The 21040-nt window shown below is 41.5% G+C and overlaps 1 protein-coding gene across 1 annotated transcript in view; it reads right to left on the bottom strand.

Annotated features, from left to right (window-relative positions):
* Nucleotides 1–21040, bottom strand: part of PPM1H (protein phosphatase, Mg2+/Mn2+ dependent 1H) — a gene marked incomplete at both ends in the record, with an annotated part of 128482 nt that overhangs the window by 49436 nt on the left and 58006 nt on the right. The window contains 2 exons of the mRNA XM_079544213.1: nucleotides 7031–7375; nucleotides 17820–17982. Coding sequence (XP_079400339.1) covers nucleotides 7031–7375; nucleotides 17820–17982 — 508 coding nt within the window. The remainder of the gene's footprint in view (nucleotides 1–7030; nucleotides 7376–17819; nucleotides 17983–21040) is intronic.

The following is a 21040-nucleotide window of genomic DNA, read 5'->3' as shown; positions in this document are numbered from 1 at the left end:
AAAGAATTTGTGAACGTGCACCAATTTAGAGAGGTATGTACCTACTCAATCGTTCTTCCCATGTTAAACTTCCAACTGATTCTGAGTTTAATAAGAAATACTACATAAAATACCATATAAATATAAAAAGCCCCCCTGCTTAATAGATGTGGAGAACACAAGTCACATCTGTCACTGACAATCAGTCAAGCCCAGCAGTATACATTATCCCAAGAAAGAGACCATGAAAAAAAAAAAGGTAAATGAGCTACTTCCCAGTATTCCATGCATCTTCAAAAAACTAATTGTATGTCAGTGAACTCACTCTGCTGCCTCGTAGCTTAGCTTCTGGTAATAACCCAACATGTTAAAGTCGCTCGCCTCTCCTGAGTCCAGAATCCAACCTAATATCAAACTGGTCTTTCCCTGTAATACTAGATTCAAACAGGGAATGTCAGCTAACATAGCTATTGCAAGTAACTAGCAGATCTTTTCAGCTAAACCTTGCCTCTCTGTGTGCTGTACTTCATTACTTGCATTAAGCAACAAACAGCTCAAATTGTCCATGCCTTGGGGTATGGGATTTAGGGCTTTATTTCAGAGCTTTATTTATCCGAGCAAAAGAACCACAACAAATGCTAACTATAACAGCTGCAATTTGCTTGGAAACCTGCAGCACCAAGGCAAGCCAGGGACTGCTCGTTGTTTCCTACACAATTCTGAAGAGGGAGGTGATCCAGGACAGAAGCGGGGATGCTCAGCAGTGCTCAGCGACTGTCCCAAGCGATCTGCATGGGGAGTGCTCCTATTACTAATAGCGCCTGTCACAAAAAATGTGACTCTGTGCAGGCCAGAGTGCAAACAGCCTGATCTTATTTGTGCCATCAACACAACAACGGGGAGAGCAGTGGGGACAGCAGAGGCGCACAGCGCTAACCAACATGGCCATCATCTGCCACACAGAGGAACTGCAAGCTGCTCTGCCGCAGACACTGGGTTTTGTTGTGGCTCTTGCTACTCAGTGCAAGTATTTTTTTTTTTTCCCTTAATTTATCTCCTTTTTAATTTTTATTTTTTGGTAGGTAGGCTGTGGTGAAGGCCAGGAGGAAAACACCTTAAAGCTGAAATCAAATCTTGCAGAGCCTTTGGTCACAGACATGGGCTTGTTGCAAATGCCACTTTATCTAATCTTGCCATAGAGAAGCTGATTTTTCCTCCCCGTGGTTTCCATATATTTTTAAATTAAGCTGAAAAGAGCAGTTCAAAGGAAGCAGATGTTTCTAACCATCAAAATAATTTAAACTTACAAATACTACAGTGGATTTTCCAGGCACCGCCAGGAATTTTAAAACAGCTTCATCTCCGCTGCTCGGAGTATCCTCTGAGACCTTGAAACAAAGTACAATTCCTCACCTGATTTCAGCCCTGTCACATGCACACTTCATGAGTGCTGGAATGCCTATATTAAAATCTATTCCCTTCAATAAGAAGAACTCAGAAGCGTTTATTATGGGATGGAGAATAATCCTTAGGGCCTCATTCTCAGAGTTTGCTTAACTTAAACTAGATCTTCGGTGCTGAAAGAGGTTTCCTATATCTCAACAAAATTTGAGGGGAAAAGATAAAACAAAATGAAATGAAGCCCACCATTACTACTAACTCATTCTGACGTAGAGATATCGGTTTTTAATGAAATACGTTTCATCAGTGCTGCTGGGAAAGGGGTGCAGCACAAAGAGATGCAGAACATCTCTGAAACCTTTAGGGGTGTAAAGAGTTCTAGATGAAGGCTAAGTACATACAAAATTTTCCTAATTTCCCATCTGGGGAAAGATTTCAGAGTAACCTTTTTTTCTCTTCCCCCATCTCCTTTTCCGTAGGATGCAAAACATTTCTATATAGCAATCTGCTTGTAGAGGAAGAGCCGAGCAAAACTGGGTTGAATCATACTTCTAGTACTTGAAGGGGGAATGACTGTTTACATGGGTTAGTGATACGACAAGGGGGAATGGTTTTAAACTCAGACAGGGGAGGCCAACTGTGTTCAAGGCTGCATTAGAAAAGGGGTGGCCAGCAGGGAGAGGGAGATGATTGTCCCCCTCTACTCAGCTCTTGTGAGGCTCCATCTGCAGTACTGCGTGGGGTACCCAGTACAGGAAGGATGTGGAGCTCTTGGAGCGGGTCCAGAGGAGGGCACTAAGATGATCAGAGGGCTGGAGCACCTCTCCTATGAAGAAAGGTTGAGGACAGTGGGCTTGTTTAGGTTGGAGAAGAGAAGGCTCGGGGGAGATCTCATTGTGGCCTTCCAGTACTTGAAGAGAGCATATGAACAGGACAGGGAACAGCTGTTTATGAGGGTGGATAGTGATAGGACAAGGGGGAATAGTTTTAAACTGAGACAGGGGAGGTTTAGGTTAGATATTAGGAGGAAGTTTTTCACTCAGAGAGTGGTGATGCACTGGAACAGGTTGCCCAAGGAGGCTGTGGATGCCCCATCCCTGGAGGCATTCAAGGCCAGGCTGGATGTGGCTCTGGGCAGCCTGGTCTGGTGGTTGGTGACCCTGCACACAGCAGGGGGGTTGAAACTCCATGATCATTGTGGTCCTTTTCAACCCAGGCCATTCTATGATTCTGTGATGATAATATGATCTCTCTTTCAGTCCAAAGGGCAGTATGGGGCACACTCTCAGATCTTGACAGAGCTAAAAAACTTCACTCAACAAGTGGAAAATGAGTATGAACTGCAGGCTGGAGAATGAAGGGTGAAGAATTAGAGGACTCATTAGTAGCTGTGATAACACCTTCCTAACATCTGCAAAATGGTCTTAAAAAAAAAAATAAATAGAGAAAAAAAAGGATTTCTGTATCCTCTGCTAAAAAGGGTGACGTTTATACCAAGGAGGGAAATAATCTGTGCTCTGCCCCCTACTGAGGATGGGAAATGTTGCAGCAGGCAGGAGCAGGGCACCCACAAGAGTTGCCTTATGCCCAGCCCCCCCAGGGGATGGAGCACAGGGGCAAGCTAAGGCTTGGACCTGAGCTTTCCTGAGCAAAAACACTCGTTTGTCATGCTAGCTTATAGCCCTTTTCTAAAAACAGAAGTCGACTGCGCCACGAAGGCAGCATTGTTTGCTCATCCAGAGGCTCACAGCAGCTTGCTCATGCCACCTCGTGGAGATCTGCCAGAGCGGCTCTGGTGCCTCTGTAAGCGTGGTGTGGGCAGTGGCCTGGCGTGCTGCAGGGCTCCCGTCCTCGTCCTTCTTTCCAGCGTTTTCCATCAGCGTGCATGCAGCATGTCTTGGGCTGTGGGCATGAGCCACCGGCAGCTCTGCCCTGGCTGGCTCATACATGCAGGCTGCTGCACGGGCAGGGTAGAGGATGAGAGAGAAGCAAGTGAGAGTGCAGAGAAGTGTGTGCCAGCTGCATCTGATGCCAAATTTTAAAAGTTCAGGATCTTGAAAACAGACGTAGGTAAACTGATCAAACCACAGTATCATCATTACAACCAGTCATCATACTGCACTAAGAACTACAATAACTATTCTTCAGCTGCATCCATCCTCAGAATAGGCCCTCTGGTAGTTGTAGCTTGCTTGACAGCAAGTAACTTTACCTCCTACACACAGGATATCCATTAACTTTTTTTTTTTTTTTTTTAATTAAAAATCATGTTTCAGAGGGCATAAAGTCAAAATTAACTCTTTAAATTGCTTTAGCTCAGTCAAAGAGGCATCAAAATGGCTGTATCACAGCTGCAAGCCCCTTTATTTCTAATGGCTATTTAGAGGAAGTTTCTTTGAAAAAGGAAAACCATACAATGTGTTGGTCTCTGAAGATTGATGCCATTTGAGTTTTAAGCATTTTGTGAAAGTATCTGTTTAGATTTGAATCAAAAGAATCTTGAAAAAGAAGAAAAAGCTTGATAAAGCAGTCACCACTGTCTTCCAGTAAATCACACAGCCCAGGTATGTGCCATTTTTTCCCATCCAAGATAAAGAGGGTTTAGTGTAGAATAGGTGCTTCCTATCCGAGGTCTTTAAATTAAATACTAAATTGCTCTCATGCACAAAAGGTTAAATTCAAGGAAAGGATTTAGTTTAATGCTTCTATCCAGCAACAAAGACTATTTGAAAGTATCCACTCAGCTCCTGAATCTCTACATACACATCTCAAAACTCAAGAGATGAAAATTAGAGGATTTGACTTGGAATAATTCCAAAACTTAAGCTAATTTATTTTCATTCAAGTAATTGTGGTCACTGACAATTATTGACATTAAGCGTTATTATTAAATAGAACAGTGAAAACACATCACAAAAGCTTTCTAGTCCCAGTTTCAACACAGAGAACACTCTCTAGTGGTGCTTCAAAAAGGGGAGCGTCTTTATTCCTGAACTTTTTAAGTTAGGCAATGACATGACCTGTATCAGCTTCCTACAGTGTTTTAAAGCACATAGCTGTAAGACAGGCAATGTCCAAAAGAAAATTGCACCTGACAAAGAAGAATAATTTTTAAGAGCCATTTGATAAACAGCATTTGACAATCGAGGTTAGAATAGGGAGAGCTTAACAAGAATTCAAAAGACATTTGGGGAAGAAAGAAAAGGTACAAAAAAAAAAAGAATCTCCTGATAAAAGGGAACAAAACCTTCAATAGATAAACCTGTCAGGTTCAATTGTTCAATTAAAAAAAAAAAAGTATCTTTATCTATCCAACACTTTCACCAGGTTCAAAGGGCTCCTTTCAGTACTAGACGTTTAGGAAACACCAAGATGTCTGCCTATGTGTCCAGGAACATGAGCTTTCACCAAGTGCTTGGTAAAATGATACACACCGCTTGCATGAAACCCTTGAAAATTATGCAAGTTTTAACTGCACTGAACTACCTCAACAATATCCACAATGTTCCAATACAAAGCAGCAATAGACAAACAACGTACTGCGGAGGAGGCCCAAAGTCTTCTTACACAGACTGCTAGGAGCATAAGCCAGCAGGAAGTCATAGAGAGGTGGGATGAATTACTGCAGGCACAGATGAAATTCATGAGTGCTGATCTTATGAACTGCAGAACCCTTAGGCAGACATTTATGCAAAAGAATATAGTCTTGTCCCTAAACCACATACGAACACAAGACACCACCTAGAGTTTAAGATAGATACAATTATCTAATGCTTTTTTTAATCTCACTTCTATTATTATTATTACCATTATACTTCCTTTTAAACCAAAAGATAATGCCAGGAATGTACTGCATTATGATAGTCATACTAACAGTCATTTATATAGCCAAGTAAAAGTAGGAATTAAATAACTATTCTGATCTGTAGAGTACAGTCAAAGGCACAGGGAGGAAAACAAGATACAGGTTGTCCAAGGAGGCTGTGGATGCCCCATCCCTGGAGGCATTCAAGGCCAGGCTGGATGTGGCTCTGGGCAGCCTGGTCTGGCGGTTTGTGACCCTGCACATAGCAGGGGGGTTGAAGCTAGATGATCATTGTGGTCCTTTTCAACCCAGGCCATTCTATGATTCTATGATACTCTCCACAGTTTGGAAAAAGGGAGGACAGATTACTATAATCCATGTCTGGAATAATCAGACATCACATCTGTAATAAGTTATTCAGGGTTTCTACTATTCTCCTCTATTACGGCTTTTCCACTGCTCTAAGAAACAAGCTTTCAGGAAAATCCCCAGCCAAATGCTAGGGTACAGCAGACAGGCAGTATCATCTCTTTCCTCCTTCAACAGAAGAGGGAACAAGCTAGTTCTTCCTTTCTGAAGGGGGAGTGCTAAACTGACAAGAGATTTTCACACGTCCTCTTTGCTTGCAGCTAGCAGAAACTCAGCCCAGTTGCTGCAGTGCATTAATATGCTCTCAGGTCCCACACTGAACCATGGCTGTAGATTTACTCATGGACAACTCAATTTGTGAGTATGTTTGCCTGCACATCCTTGGGAAGAAAGGGCAATTCTGCAAGATAATTGCTACTCTGAATTCAAAGTGAAAGATCACTTTGTTATAACATTTGAAGTTCCTAATTAGATGCATGTACTAAACAAAATTCATATATATCAGAATAAGCTATGATTGAATCCTGCCTTTGTACTTCTTTTCAGGCAACAAATAAAACCTCTGGGAAATGTTCATTAGTTCAAAAACCTTCTGCTCAAAAAAGAGGCTTAAAAAAAAAAAAGAGAGAGAAAAGACATCTCTCAAGACCTGATCCCAGATGTACTTGCTGACAGACCAAGTCTCTGCTCTGCCTGACTAGAATTATCTTTAAGACTGATAAGGGCTGAATGGGGAAGTGCAGAGCAACTGTATCAATTATAAAAACTCAAAGAGAAAACAGCTTCCAATGGGGAAATTTGAGAATATTCTGTTTCCACAGGACCCCGATCTTTTCCCAGATGTTCTTGCTGTACACAAATCAAGTGGGTGACAGGAACATCCCTCATGCTCCACTCACCCACACCCAACCGACCTCACTCAAGAGTTGTATGCATTCCCCACAGACACTGTCTTATGAGCCACCCTAATGCTAACAAGAACTGCAGGTCAACAGATCAAGGAAGCTAGGGTGCTGAGGTGCCTTTGCTGCTGCTTTCATAGAGCAAAGAGGCTTTCTAAGGCACACATCTGTATATGCAGATGTAACAGCCAAAGTTGAAATCTGCTATTGTGAAGCAACACTAATTTTTAATCTTAAAAAGAAAAGAAAAAGAATAAAAAGGAGAGGAAAGAACAAACAAGTTTCTAAGAGTCCTTCTAGCAGAGAAAAGTGCAAATGGGATTTAGGATACCACTCCTGTTTGAGTGCTAGTGAGCTTGGCAGCAGCTTCCACAGACCCAAGAACAATTCCTTGCCTCACACAAATGCAACAAGTAAGCTTTTGAGGCTCTTAAACACTATCTATATATGGACAGAGTTATTTAAGTAGAAAAAAAAAGTGGAAAAAAATATATTCCTTACTGTTTGTTTTGCCCAGGCCATGTGACTGATGGACATATGAAGTGTGGACTTCAGAACCTAAAGATATACATACCATTTCCTTGAATGCACTTTCTATAGCCCCAATAACCAGGCACTCATGTGGGATCTTCTTCTCAGTGAAGAAGCGTGTTGGGGGGGTGCTGGGTGAGCCCGGGGCCCCCACACCACCCCGCAGGGAGGCTGCCCGTGTCAGCGTCCTGCTGTTGGTGGATGTGTTGTCAGGTTCCTCTCCCAGGCAGGTGGGTGGGAGAACAGCCGTGTTCCTCAGGATGTCCACAATCTCCTGCAGCTGCTCCAGGATGTGGTGCTGCAGCAGTTTGGAAGCGACCACAGCTGCGCCTGACCCAGCATGTCCATCAAACAGGGACCAGTAGTACAGGTTGATCCCATCTGAGTCCTGGGGAGACAGTAGGAAAAGAGAAGAGACTGTCATATTGCTGCAACCACAAGTGAGGTGAAGGAGCAGCCAGTGGCTTGACAGCAGCAGGTAAAGCACAGTTAACTCTCCTAGATATAACCTTCCCACTGAAATGGAGAAATACCCATGTCAGTACAACCCTAGGAAATAGATGTGAACTTGTGCCTATTTTTTTTAAACACTCTAACTCAAAAACCCAACAAAAGGATGAACTTGTAGTCTTTTCCACCTTCCATTCCTTACAGAACACTCTTGACCATGCAATTATGTGATACTGAATTTATCTCTTAATGACTGTGTAGAGAAGTATTTGAGAGTTACATCATTGATACATGATAGACCTACCACTATGGAGAGGAAAGCTACCTAAGATGGCACCTGGTACTTCTGTGATAGATCCTTTTCTCACTGGACATTAGGCCAAGGTCCTAGCTAGTACCAAGGTGTGGTTCCTACCTCCACAATAGGTAGGTAAGGCCCACCATGCTGACAGATAAGACAGCTCAGACTTTTTGTACCTGTGCCAGCTTGGAAACCAGCACACAGGTCCTCAAGGAAGGTAGACATAAGTGGGTCCAGCCACATTCCACCCATGCTACACATTCACTGCCTAAATATTCCCAGTCTTCTGACAAGCTTCTTGTATAGTACTGGAGTTACATGCCCCCTGATCAGAACAGCAAGTGTTTCAGTACAGCTCTCAGAATCACAGCATCTCACACAGAATCATAGAATCATGGTTCTCTACTCAGACTTGTTCAGACAGGTGTAACTCAGCAGTGCTCTTGCTCTGATTTGAGTAGAAACCATGCTCATGTAGTGGTGTTCGCTATCCATTAGCCCATGTCAGAAGGTAGACCAAATTCTAGGCAGAACAAGCTCAGACCTGCCTGAAAAAGCATTAAGGAGCCAGCCATACCCAAGATAACCTTAAGTTTTCTGTAAAATTCATCACAACATGTTTAGTAAAACATTTAAGGAGTAACAAAATTTGTCTTTGTGTGATGACGTATTTGATAGCAGGATCAGGAAATGATAATTCCAATCTCTTTTGCCCTGTTTCTTCTTAAATCTGCATCTTCTCCCAGCTTTGCTGAAATAAATGTTTGTGGGGCTGCCCTGCAGGTCAGACAGGAGTAGAGTAATACAGACATAGAAATAGATGATTTTTCAGGGAACTGGAATCAGACAATACTATTGCAAAACATCAAATACTATGAAAGCATAACCTGTATCTCACAACAGTCAAATAACTTTAAAAAAAATTTTAAAAAAAGTATCTGTATGTTTCTGTCTGTGATTTAGGACAGCAGACATTATAGCAATTGCTCCACAGCTACAATACATGTATTCCTGTCATTCACCTGATAACTGCTCCCTTACATGACAGATCAGCATACAGTCCAGACACCACCTGAATCCCATTACAGTGTTTGCCCAAAACACTGATTATTTAAAATTTGTGTATAGGGCTGTGAACTGCAGCTCCTTTTACTTTCTGCTGTTCCGGTTGTTCCACAAAGGTGCTGTACATTGGCAGCAGGACAGAGAAAACAGATCGGAGTAGGAACACCATGAACTGCCATTCACAAATCCAAAAGAAATTATTAATTGCTGCCCTGAGCTACAAAATCCAAAACCTAATGAAAAACGCCTCTTTTGGCAACATGTACGTAGGCCACTGCTACAAGTTCATGCTGTTCAAAGTGCAAAAGGTTCATTACTGAAAAAACACTGATACTTAGAACTTTCTTTGAAATGCATATTCTTAGAGTCTTGATTATAAAAAATTACTTTTGTTTTAAGCTGATGCCATAAACATAGACAGCGTGTAGTGAAGTTCAAACAAATTCTTAACCATTTCATTAAGAATATAGTCACCTGTACAGTGGAGTTTCCTCAAGTCCAAATTCTATCAAGGATAGGAATTCAGCAGTTTATCTTGCGCATTCTTCATTTCATTACTGAAATGCTGAGAAATGGGAGGACTGTCCTGTGGATTACTCACCACAGTAAGTATTATACAGTGGAAGGGGAAAACAAGAACAAAAAAGTACCCCACTGTTCTGAATGCATCTCCTTATCCAGCCCCACTCCACTTGCCCGTGCTGGTACATCCACCAAAAACCTGCTGTGAATTTTTATCCCTGAGGGCATGATGGGCAGTTGTGCCAGCTCACTCTTAGCTCAGAACTGCTCCAAGTTCACACTACAGTTGGCTGTAAAGTTCTGCTTAAACTATTTTTAACATGTAATAGGATTACTGACCAAAAAATCTCTCTGTAAAACCAGTTTGCTTTTTGTGCAAAGTATGAAGTAGTTTGCCAACAGAAACAAGCATCCCAAACTGGAAGCGTTTTAACTAAAAACTGAAATCATTTATTTAAAGCAGCAATACTGCCTCATGGGAATAGATGATCAAGTTACTTCTGCTTCCATCTCTTAGGGTTTGGTTCCCTGCACAAAATACCTCCCTCATGATACACCATGGAAAGATATTGCTTCCAATCTCAAACTGAAAAAGAAATACTTTGCCTTCCACCTAGACGTAGCCCAGAGTGTATGGGAAAGATGTGTTTCTCTAGTATGTACAGGATAATTTCTAATCTGAACAAGCCTCACATTAGCTTAGTAGTAAAATAAAGGGTCAGGGATCATGAAGTTTCAAACAGCTCAGAACAATACTCTATGACTAAAGGTGAAATTGAAGCATTATCACTTGTTTCCTCTAAGACACTGGGAAGCACGGAGTAGCACAGAAAAGCTCACGTGAGCCCAACCTTCATCCTCAGTCTGTCACTGACATGAATGTGACATGATCATGTCAACTCTGGTGGTTCCTGCAGTTAACCTGTCTTCTTGCTCTTTTTTGGACCAGTAGCTCTAAAACAATTCGATGTTGCTACCAGTTAAGCTGAATTGAAACATTCACATTGCACACCTCCACGACAGTTCTCTAGATTGTCTGTACAATCAGTAGAGGGGAAAAAAAACCACAAAAAACCTGCACTTTCACACCATTTTCATATAACTCTGAAGTGGTCTTATTTCTCCCTATCAACTGCAGAAATAGCCTTGATAACCGAGAGGTCTGTGTTATAAGCATATAAACTCACAGGAGATGACTACCACAATACTGCTCTTATACATGCCTTTGATGAGAGATAAAATCATAGAATGATTTGGGTTGGACGGGACCTTAAAGATCACCTACCTCCAACCTCCCAGCAGTGGGCAAGGACACATTCCACTAGCTCAGGCTGCCCAGGACCCCATCTAAGCACCTGGCCTTGAGCACCTCCAGGGATGGGGCATCCACAGCTTCTCTGGGCAGCCTGTGCCAGCATCTCACCACTCTCACACATTTAACCTATTTTCTTTCAGTTTGAAGCCATTATCCTTTTTCCTATCACTACATTCCCTGATAAAGAGTCCCTTTCAAACTTTCCTGCAGGTCCCCCTTTAGGTACTAGAAAGCCTCAATGAGGTCTCTCTAGCTTTCCTTCTCCATGCTGAATGAACCCAGCTCCCTCAGTCTGTCTCCATGGATTGGTGCTCCAGCCCTCTGATCATCTCTGTGGCCTCCTCTGGACCTGATCCAACATATCCACGTCCTTCTTATGTCACAGACCCCAAGGCTGAACACAGGACTCCAGGTGGGGCTGCATAAGGACAGAGCAGAAGGGGACTATGACCTTCCTCACCTTGTTGGACACCCCTCTTTTGATACAGACCAGAATACATTTGGCTTTCTGGGCCACACATGAATAATCTCATGTTCTCCTCAGGAACAAGGCAAAAAAAGCCTAATTAGAAGAAGCTGTAATACTCTTTACCAAGTTGTGAAAAAGACTAGTATCCACTTAAAGAATTTAAGGAATAATGCTCACCAAAATTCGAACTGGTCTGAATGCATTACACAGGGCTGCATATTCTTGAACACAAATTAAAGTCAGAGAACCAAAGCTGTCACCATAACAAACATTGCGCACCATCCCTATTCCAGAAGTTGGTCTTCCACAGAAGGACAAGTGAAACATGAGCAAACCAATGCAGAACTGACACTGAGGACAAAAAAAATCTAAGTAATCAGTGTGTATTTTACTAATATTACTTGTAAACTGCAGCAATTCAGGATGCTCTACTGCCTTAACTGCTGGAATCTGCAGGCATTATTGTAACAAATGTTAGTCTCCACAGACCTATATGTATTTCTGTGAAGCCTGATTAACTTCTGAACTAATCAAGAGTATTACCATGAATAAAATATTAGTTGTCTAAATAAAGAAGCAGAAATAAAACTCCTTTTCCCCACCCTGAAAGTAAAAACAGCTCCCTTGTTTGAACTGATTGAATTCTCCAAAACCCATACCAATTTCATAAGAACTAAATATACAGTGTAAATAAGGCAGGAACTCAGAATGAATAAGGGCTAGCAGTTAAGTCAAAAGGCACAAAAAGATCCTTGTTTTTCTCCCATAGCTGAGATGCCCTCTGTAGCCACCACACAATTACCTATTTTGGTGTGCATACGCAGAGTTCTCCATCTGTCATGTTTGAGAACCTTGGAACTTCTTTCCAACACAAAGATATTACCACACTTCAAACTACGAGACGCTGATTTCCACTACTGGTTGGTATTCTTTCTTTATGAATCCCTATTCATAAATGAAAGTGGACAGAGCCCTCAATTGGGAATATGTCCAGTTAACACATCCTGATGTAGGTTAGGTTTTCTTTCGAAACAGTCTGATTCAACGTTCTGAATAGCTATCAAATACATCAAGAGAAAACAGATCCTTCACTGCATTGACCTTCCAATTCATTTCCCATATGCACTAGGAAATTTAATAAGCCTCAGACTCCTCAACTGCTGACTTTGCATTCAGGAAGGCTCAAGAATCTCCTGGGTTTTGTAATTGTAAAACATAATTAAGACATGCAAAGTTTTGGTCAAGTAATGGATGAGAAATCACAACAGAAAATGAATATGTACAAATAATTGGAGCTTGGATATAGAAAAAGCAGGGCACTGTTAGTCATAAATAGCAATCAATTTCAGGCAGTTTCCAGGTAAGCTAGACAGTGGTCTCACACTGTAAACCTTCAGAGCTTTTTTATTCATCTAATTCAAAACAGGCAAATGAAATATGTTGTCACTCAAGATTCTGAAAAAAACCACAACAACAACAACAAGAAAAACACAAAAATACTGTAATCCACTCAACTACTATTGTACAAAATATGAACTACACATAGAAAAGGTGTAAGAGCAAGTACTGGGTTCTAAGACAATCTGAACTGTGTGAGCAGTTGCCACCCTATCCTCAGTTAAAAGCCTCCTTGTGGCACCAGCAGTGTGTTCAGCTACATATAGCAGAGAATTAGCCTTCTGTTGTACAAAACAAATACTTCTTCCCATCTTTGAGACACGAAGAAAACTGCAGAACTATTAATTATGTATCTCCAGGGTACAATGACAATTAATAATGCATGATATATGACATTAAGTCCTGACTGTCGCTATGACAATCCTTTGCTGTATGGCTGGAGTTCCACTCACTGATGGCCTTCGGTGCTCACCATCATGGTATTCCTCAGTTAGAGGGCACTTCAGCTGTGTGGGCAGGCACTGCCAACATGGAGGCAGGAGGATCAAGGGGTCCCATGGGACCAACTGTCTGCAGCCCATGTGGCAATGGGACAGAATTGTGCTGAGAGTGGGATGGGGTGAGGGCCACACATCACTTCTGTGAAACATCTCTCCCCAGGTGCAGCTGTGGTGAGGCAAAGCCTGGCTGTAGAGATTTCACTCCAATGCACAGCCAAGTGCATTACCATAAGGAAGAGAGCTCTCATTCCCCTTCCTCAAAGGAAGAGGAGGAGAAAATACGATGAAAAAGGGATTAAGGATTGAGAGAAGTACAGGGAGATCACTCACCAAGTACTGTCACAGGTAAAACAGATTCTGCATAAGAGATACTAATGTAATTTATCACCAATAATAACAGTCTAGATCATTGAGAAACATCTTCCCACACCATTCACCCCCTTCTACCTACTCCCCTCAAGGCAGCGCAGGGGAATGGGGGCCTCCCGTCAAGTCAGCCCATAATCTTGTCTCTGCTGCTCCTCCATGGTCACTGTGCCCCTGCTTCACATGGATTCCTCCTACAGGATGCCATCCTTCCCAAATCGATTCTGTGTGGGTTTCCCACAGGCTGCAGCTCTCCTAGCACTGCTTCAAAATGGGCCCATATACCACAGGACCGACCATTCAGGAACTGCTTCAGCTCTGTCCCCACATGCAGCAGCTCCCCTTTGCCTCCTGACCCACTACAAGCTCCTCTTCATGTGCTGCAGCTCCAGCCCAGGGCTGCTCCTGCAGTTATCCATGGGCTGTGGCCTCATCCACTGCTGCATCATGGGCTCCTCCATGGCTGTACATAGAGAACTGTTCCATGTGGTGCCCATGATCTGCAGGGGAGCAGCCTGCTCCACCACAGGCCTCTCCTTAGAGGGGAGATTTAGATTGGATATAAGGAAAAGCTTTTTTACAATGAGGGTGGTGAGGCAGTGGAACAGATTGCTCAGAGATGTGGTGGATGCCCTGTCTCTGGAGACATACAAGGTCAGGTTGGATGGGGCTCTGAACAACCTGATCTAGCAGCAGGTGACACTATTCATTGCAAGGCAGTTGGACTAGATGGCCTTTCAAGGTCCTTTTCAACTCAAATGATTCTATGATTCTCCTGGGCTGCAAGGAGTTTCCGCTCTGTGCCTGGAGGACCTTCCACCCTCCCTCTGTACTGATCTTGATGCTTACAGGGCTGTTCCTCCTCTCACAGTGTTCCCTCTCCTGTCTCCCAGCTGCTTTTACACAGCAGTTTTTCCCTTTCTTAAATACGTTCTCCCATAGCACACCCACCGTTACTCACGGCTCAGCTCCACCCAGGGGCAGGTCTGTGTTGGAGCAGCAGTAGCTGGCTCTGGTCTTACATGGGACTTAGCAGAGTTGCCGGGCTCAGCTCATCTCTGCAGACACCCTATTATCAAAACTTTGCCACATAAGCTCAATACATCAGCATGGCTTTGCACTGCTCCCTTGAGCTGCACTGCTAACTGCAAGGCTGCAGTGATGGAGTCAGCATGAAATAACACTAAGCACACAATCTCAGATGCAGCAGCCATCTCAGTTTCATGCACTTCCCAAAAACCTGGGCAAAACAAAGATGGCATAAGGCCTTCTCAAACATTCAGTGGAAAAAAGGTAAAATCTAAGGAAGTTGAAACAGATTGAATTAAATGAAGAAACACCAAGTTACAGATTGCATTTACCTCATGCACAATACTTTAAAAAAAACTAAGCTAAACTAGGAAATATCTCTCCTCTTCAGACAAATACTCAGTAAATCACTTCCCTCATCTCTTCTTCATCCAGTATTTCTACAAAGTGCTTCTGTACTCAGAGATGATTTCATATGTTACAGTGGGATGTGATGTCCCCAAGAGGCTCCTACAGGATTCATGCCCTGGCTTTCTTAATATACACTTGCTGGGATGATATTACACTATGCAGTGGAGTGTCTCAATGCTATATTTATACAGTAGGCTGGACTTGATCCCCAGAGGTCCTTTCTAACCCCTATGATTCTACCTTTTTGATACAGATTTAACTCATTACATTTAGCACTGACTCAGACATTTTTTGAAAGTATTCGCTTCCAATGCTAACAATGCTATGTGAGGGAAAAGTACAATATTCAATTTCAATATTAAAACACAAAAATAAAATAAAATAATTCAAAATAATGTGTACTGTTCCCCTTCCTCCCTTTTTCAGTATCTTCAAGCAGCAAAAGATGTACAAAGGAAAAATCTAACTAATTGCTAGTGTAAGACTGCCCTCTAGTAGAAAAATTTCTCCAGGAATATGCTGCTTGTTTTGGGAAAATACATAACAAATGTAAATTCAGAAGCTGTGGTCTAATAATATAGTAGCACAGGTTTTACACAGCTAAATAATGAGTGCTGCAGCACCTTCAAGAGTCACATAAAAAACAGAAGTAAAGTTGTTGATAAGAAGAAAGAAGGTAACAAGTAGCATGGAATCAGTACTGCATTATAGATATCACTTGGCTTCTCAGTTCAGACTCTCTTCCAGTCAAAGTATGTTAGAAGTAGAAGAAAGTAAAGAAGATCGGAAATAAAAAGATTTCTCTTAAGAAACTTGAAAGGAAGTGGCAGGTTTTTCCAAAATGGAGATAAAAGATACAGAATCAAAGTAGGAAATACAGAAGAAATCAGAAAAGTCTGAGCTATTGCACACAACACAGCCTCATCTAATATCCAGTCATCCCAATGACAATTCAAATGATTAAAAAAAAACAAAAAACAGCTTACAAAAATACACAATCAGTTTATAGGCCCTATCACGATTGTACTGCAACTGTAAGGTGTCTGCAACGTTATATAACATCAAGGCTAATTAAGACATCTTTCTGATGATGAAGTTTTATGGTCCTGTATTCTTAATGCAATCTACACACACTAAGTACGTAATGTTTGGAAAAGAGTACCTTCTGGGGAAGATGACTAACTGCAGGAAGCTGTATAAAATACAGTGTGCCTTTGCTCTCCTGGGAAGCATCTGGTAGCACTCAAAACTGAAAATTAACTGGACGTGGGAAACATCATTTTGAACCTTTCAGTAGTCCATGCATGCTCCCAGAATATGAAAACAGAAGCAAATTCAGTACTGTTACACCCATCTGCAGCAGGGATGCAGAGGCAGCTGATCTGTTTTCCCACAGGCTAGACCTAGAACTTAAATGGGATATCAGAGCAGAGTTAGCATCCCTACACAGTACCAAAATGCACCTACACAAGTTGGTATCTGTTTCAGGGTCCTTGCAGAGCACTGTGTGCATTACAGCAGTACCTTTGTTGCCAAACACACCCATCACATGCACTAAGCATGTAGTTGCTTATTTTTGTGTATTTTATATGTGCATGCAAGTACTGTGGACAGATACATGCTTCATTAAAAATAATCAGTGCATACAAAAATTAAATACACTCACAAAACCAAGCACTTGTGCAAATTAACGGCAGGCAGCTGGATGGTCTAAGACAGACTTTTTTTTTTATAAATAGACTATTGAAACAAATTCTATTTTGCCTGGTTTGTGTGTATGCAGAACTCTTTAATCTAAACAAGTACAGGAAACAATTCTTTATCCTGGAGAGCGCAAATACATACTTGAAAAAAATTGTGACAGTCTGAATGCAATGGGGAATATAAGCACAGGGAACTGGTACAAATGATTTTAAGAAAGACTTGAAAAAGGAAAGGACAAGGCTATTTGCAAACAGCAGTCTGAAGATGCTACAGCAATAAGGAAGTATGAAGCAGAGCAAAAGGAGCCAGAGGTGAGGAAGAAGATGAGTTGTACTTGGTCCTCAGGACGTCGATGACTTCTGCAGACATCAGGTGCACTGAGCCATGGGGTTGTGAGAGACAAACTGAAGCACACCAGTAATCACAACCCAGTTTAAAAAAAAAAAAAAAAAAAAGTTAAAAAAAAAAGTAGAAAAGAAAAAAAAAACCCATGTATTTATAGACTAGTGAAGGACTAGTTAGCACCTAGGGAGAAGTGGTGTTCTCCTAACAGAAGAGAGAATGTATGGTTATTCACACTGTTCATCTTCAACACCCAGACAGGGCATTTTGAGAGAGCTAAATGTCTGAATTTAACACAGTATGAAACATTCCTGGAGCCTGAGCCCATGCTTAAAGAACAAATGAAATAACAGGTCCAGAAACAAAACAGATGAACAGAAGATGATTCTAACAGAGCGTACATGGCATCACTCTCCCTATATACAGATACGATCAGTGATCACTGAATTCAGGGTGCTGGAGGACCTTAAGGAGGACCTTAACCTACCTATCTAAACCAAGTTTGTGATAAGCAATACTGCTTCAGTAAGTAGAATCCAAAGGAAGAGTCCAACACTTCATAAAATTGTGTGACTAAACAAACAGCGATGCTGTTATCCTTGCAGTGACCTTCACTGGATAACTTAAACACAGCCATTAATCTCACAGTACTCTGAAGCAGTAAATTTCTCATGATTGTTTTCAGAAATGAAAAGGAAAATGTGAGAACTGTCCTCTGAATATTTAAACAAAAATATCTTAGATGTAAACAGCATTTTTCAATGCAAGGAATTAAAAATGAAATAGTAGAGCTAAGAAAAATGTAGCTAAGCTAAGCATTCTGTATTTATGCAAAGGTAGTTAATAGGACATAATGGGAATGCATGAAACATTTGGAGTTCTTCTGTCACTGTCATAACATCATATCCTTTTATATTTCTTTCGTACTTTTCTACTGACAAGATTCAGAAGTCTTCTTACCGAATTGTCTTTCAGCTGGAGACCTTCTCCATTTGGGAGTGATGATCTCCGTTTTGAGTTCTTGTTTGGTGTAGAATTAGGGCCTCCAGTTTTCTTCTTGACAAAGAGGACTTCACAGCTGGCTTGATCTTCATTGTGTGTGCTCTTCCCAGCATTTATTACTCTAAGGGGGAGGGTGAAGGATCAAAAAAGAAAACAAAGGACATGTCCAAGTTAGCAAAGCACAGAAGCCTTCACCAGTACCACCTACATGACTCAAGAGACATACAGAATCATAACCCAGAAGTATAACAAATGCCAACTGAATTAGAATGCTTGACTTTTGGACAAACATGTAAACACACAGATTTACATACTTACTTGTTTCCATACACCTACACTTAACAAGAATTTCTCACACAACTATGTGAGTAAGAACCAATGGAATCACAAGCATGTTTACCCTTAGGCATGACACAATTTTCCCTAAAAAGAGTATCTGATGGTTACGTCTGATAACATTGATACTTTCTTCTGAAACATGAGATCCTCAGTTGGTTTTCTATAGCAATGCCTGCTATGGTAAATAATGAATCTGTTGGCTAAGGGGGTGTGTTTTGTCAAGTTCTGAGTCTTGCACAAATAAAATATTGGCTCTAAATCTAAAAGTTGTTAGTGCTAAAGATAGAAAAAAATGAAACTGCTGTTAGTCTGTTTAAGGGACAGACTTGGCTTCCTATTGTAAAAGGCAAGTTGCACCATAGCAACATGGAAAGATGCATTGTAGGATATCTTCAAAATCAAAACAAATAAACAAAGAAAATTTTAAATCCTCACACCTCTGCCCCAGTCGCAACTTAGAGAGCAGCTGATTTGCACCAAGAGCTTCAGGCATGCAGAAACAAGCACAAGAGCTCAGTTCTGCTCTGCGCAGCCAAAGATATCCTAAGGCTTGGACCATGGCTGCTCACTCACCTCCATTCAATACTATGAAGCAGAAGCCACCACCATTTTAGACTCCTAAACAGAAGCCTGTGTGACCCATGATACTGCTGTTACTACCATTACTACCACCTATCTCAGAACTATGATGTTTGAGCACATTTCCCACTATTGCCTGAGACTCTTACCAAAACTCGACCAACTTTGCAGCAGTCAGCACTGTGCTCAGCAAGACGTGCACTTTGGCAGTCTGGGCATCACACAGGGAGAACCTGTGCAGGCTGGGACCAGTTCTTGTAACTCACACAAGCATGTCTTTGTCCACAGATGCTGCCTAACCCCTCCTCTTCATTGTTAGGCTTGAGGCCACAAGATATCTCTTCTTAGCAGCAGTGTTTCCATCACTGGAGAAGCAATTTCATATCAGGTACAAAATATCCTTCAAAACAACCACTGCCTCCCCAGAAAGCAAAACAGCTTGAAGGCATGTCATAATCCTGATGGCAAGTTCAAGACATACCTGATCTCTAATGTTTTGATTACAGTAAAATTTTACATAACAAAAAGCATTGATAGAGGCTGTTGGGAAGAAAAGAAAACAAAAACTGAAGGCAGGCCTGCAGGGGACTCAGCATCAGCCTGCCTCTTCTTGGGGAAATGTGATCCTGTGTCATCCTTGCTTAAAGATAAAATATTCTTTTGATTTTTTAAGAGCAACATGACACTCTGACAAGCAAATGAGTACTTCTTCCTCCAAAGAGAAAAAACATGCTCATACTTCATATGTAAATCCACTACAATTAACTACTGCCATAAACTAAGTTTCATTGCAGTACTAATGAACATCACACACTGCAGTCTGACTGGAGAGGGCTTTTATTTGCAGTGAACATTGGTATGCATGATACCACCAGTTGTTTGCAAATATTTCTTGTAAAGAAACATCAACTGGGGATAAATTCATTTTGTGAAACACATACAGAGCACAGATCAAGGAGCATGTAGTTGCAAGATGCCTGTGAGCAGCTTAAGCACTCTCCCTCTACAGAGCCCAGCATTTGAACACCTGTAGATCAAATACCGATGCAATAAAATTCTAGCTTGAAAACTCAACATACAATCAGAAAGAGAAATGAAAAAAAATATCAAAGAATTTATATGAGCTGACCAACACTTCTCTAGTTTGAAAGGCTACCAGCACAATTAAAGTATTGCAACAGCAGAGTCAGCACAGTTTGATCACATTGGGAACTAACAAATACTCAGTTCAGCTGCTTAGTCTCCTTGCTGCTGTTGGTAGCTGCTTTCATTTCAATCTCATGGAAAAAAAAAAAAGACAAATAGAGACAAGAGCTGCTCCTTACAAAAACCACTACATTCCTTATTGCTTCCTGTTAGAGCTGCTCTGGATTCTGAGCTTGGCAATGCTTCAGGGACTTGTAAAGCAGGAGATATTCTGATGTTCAACAGCATGTTAAGTTACGCACAATATGGTATCATTTTAGAAAGCTCCTACCAAGAAAATTTGTCAAGTTGCTGAATACATGAGAAAGGCTCTGAGAACACAGAGACCTGACAAAACAGCCTGGCAGGCAGCTGCTGTGAAACACCTGGCAGCTGAACTGTGCAACAAGCACCTCCTACAACAGGCTATGGACAAAGGGAACCTGGGAAGACTGAATACCAACAAGACAAGGGGATTGCTGTGTCAGTATATTGTATCAAGAGATGGGGCTGTGAAAGACAAGCTCCCTCTCACAGTTCCAATCATATATATATATATATATATATATATATATATATATATATACACATATATATAAAATCTTAATGACGACTCAAACTAATCACGATGTCAAGAGTGCTTACAAGCACAACAAGTCACGCAGGGTCTAGATACCAAACAGTTCCTTTCTGCTGATATGGGTGCTCCTTTGCCCTCACATCCCAAGCTCTGGAAAAGGGCTGCCTCGCATGGAAGCAGGTGGCACCTTCTACTGAAATAGCTCTGTCATCGCTGTCTTTTGAAGTCCTTTTCTCTGTGCAGATTCTTAAATCCCTTCTTGAGGCACTTCTTTCTACCAGCTTTCCAACACTGTTTTCACTGTTGTCTTTGCTCCTTGCTCTCTCAGACTAACTAATCAAGACAAACCCCATATTCAAATTGCTTATACAAATAACAAAGCAGAACTAACAAGATGTTTATATCTCTTAAAGAAAAAAAAAAAAAAAGCTCTTAATTAAACCTCTGATTTTTTTAATAGAAAACTTGCCATCCTCTGTAGAGGAACTGCCTCAAC

Source organism: Tetrao urogallus (assembly GCF_951394365.1).
Source record: "Tetrao urogallus genome assembly, chromosome: 1".
NCBI classification, from domain to species: domain Eukaryota; kingdom Metazoa; phylum Chordata; class Aves; order Galliformes; family Phasianidae; genus Tetrao; species Tetrao urogallus.
The sequence above is the reverse complement of the archived record's forward strand: the minus strand, read 5'-3'. Positions and strand labels throughout refer to the sequence as shown.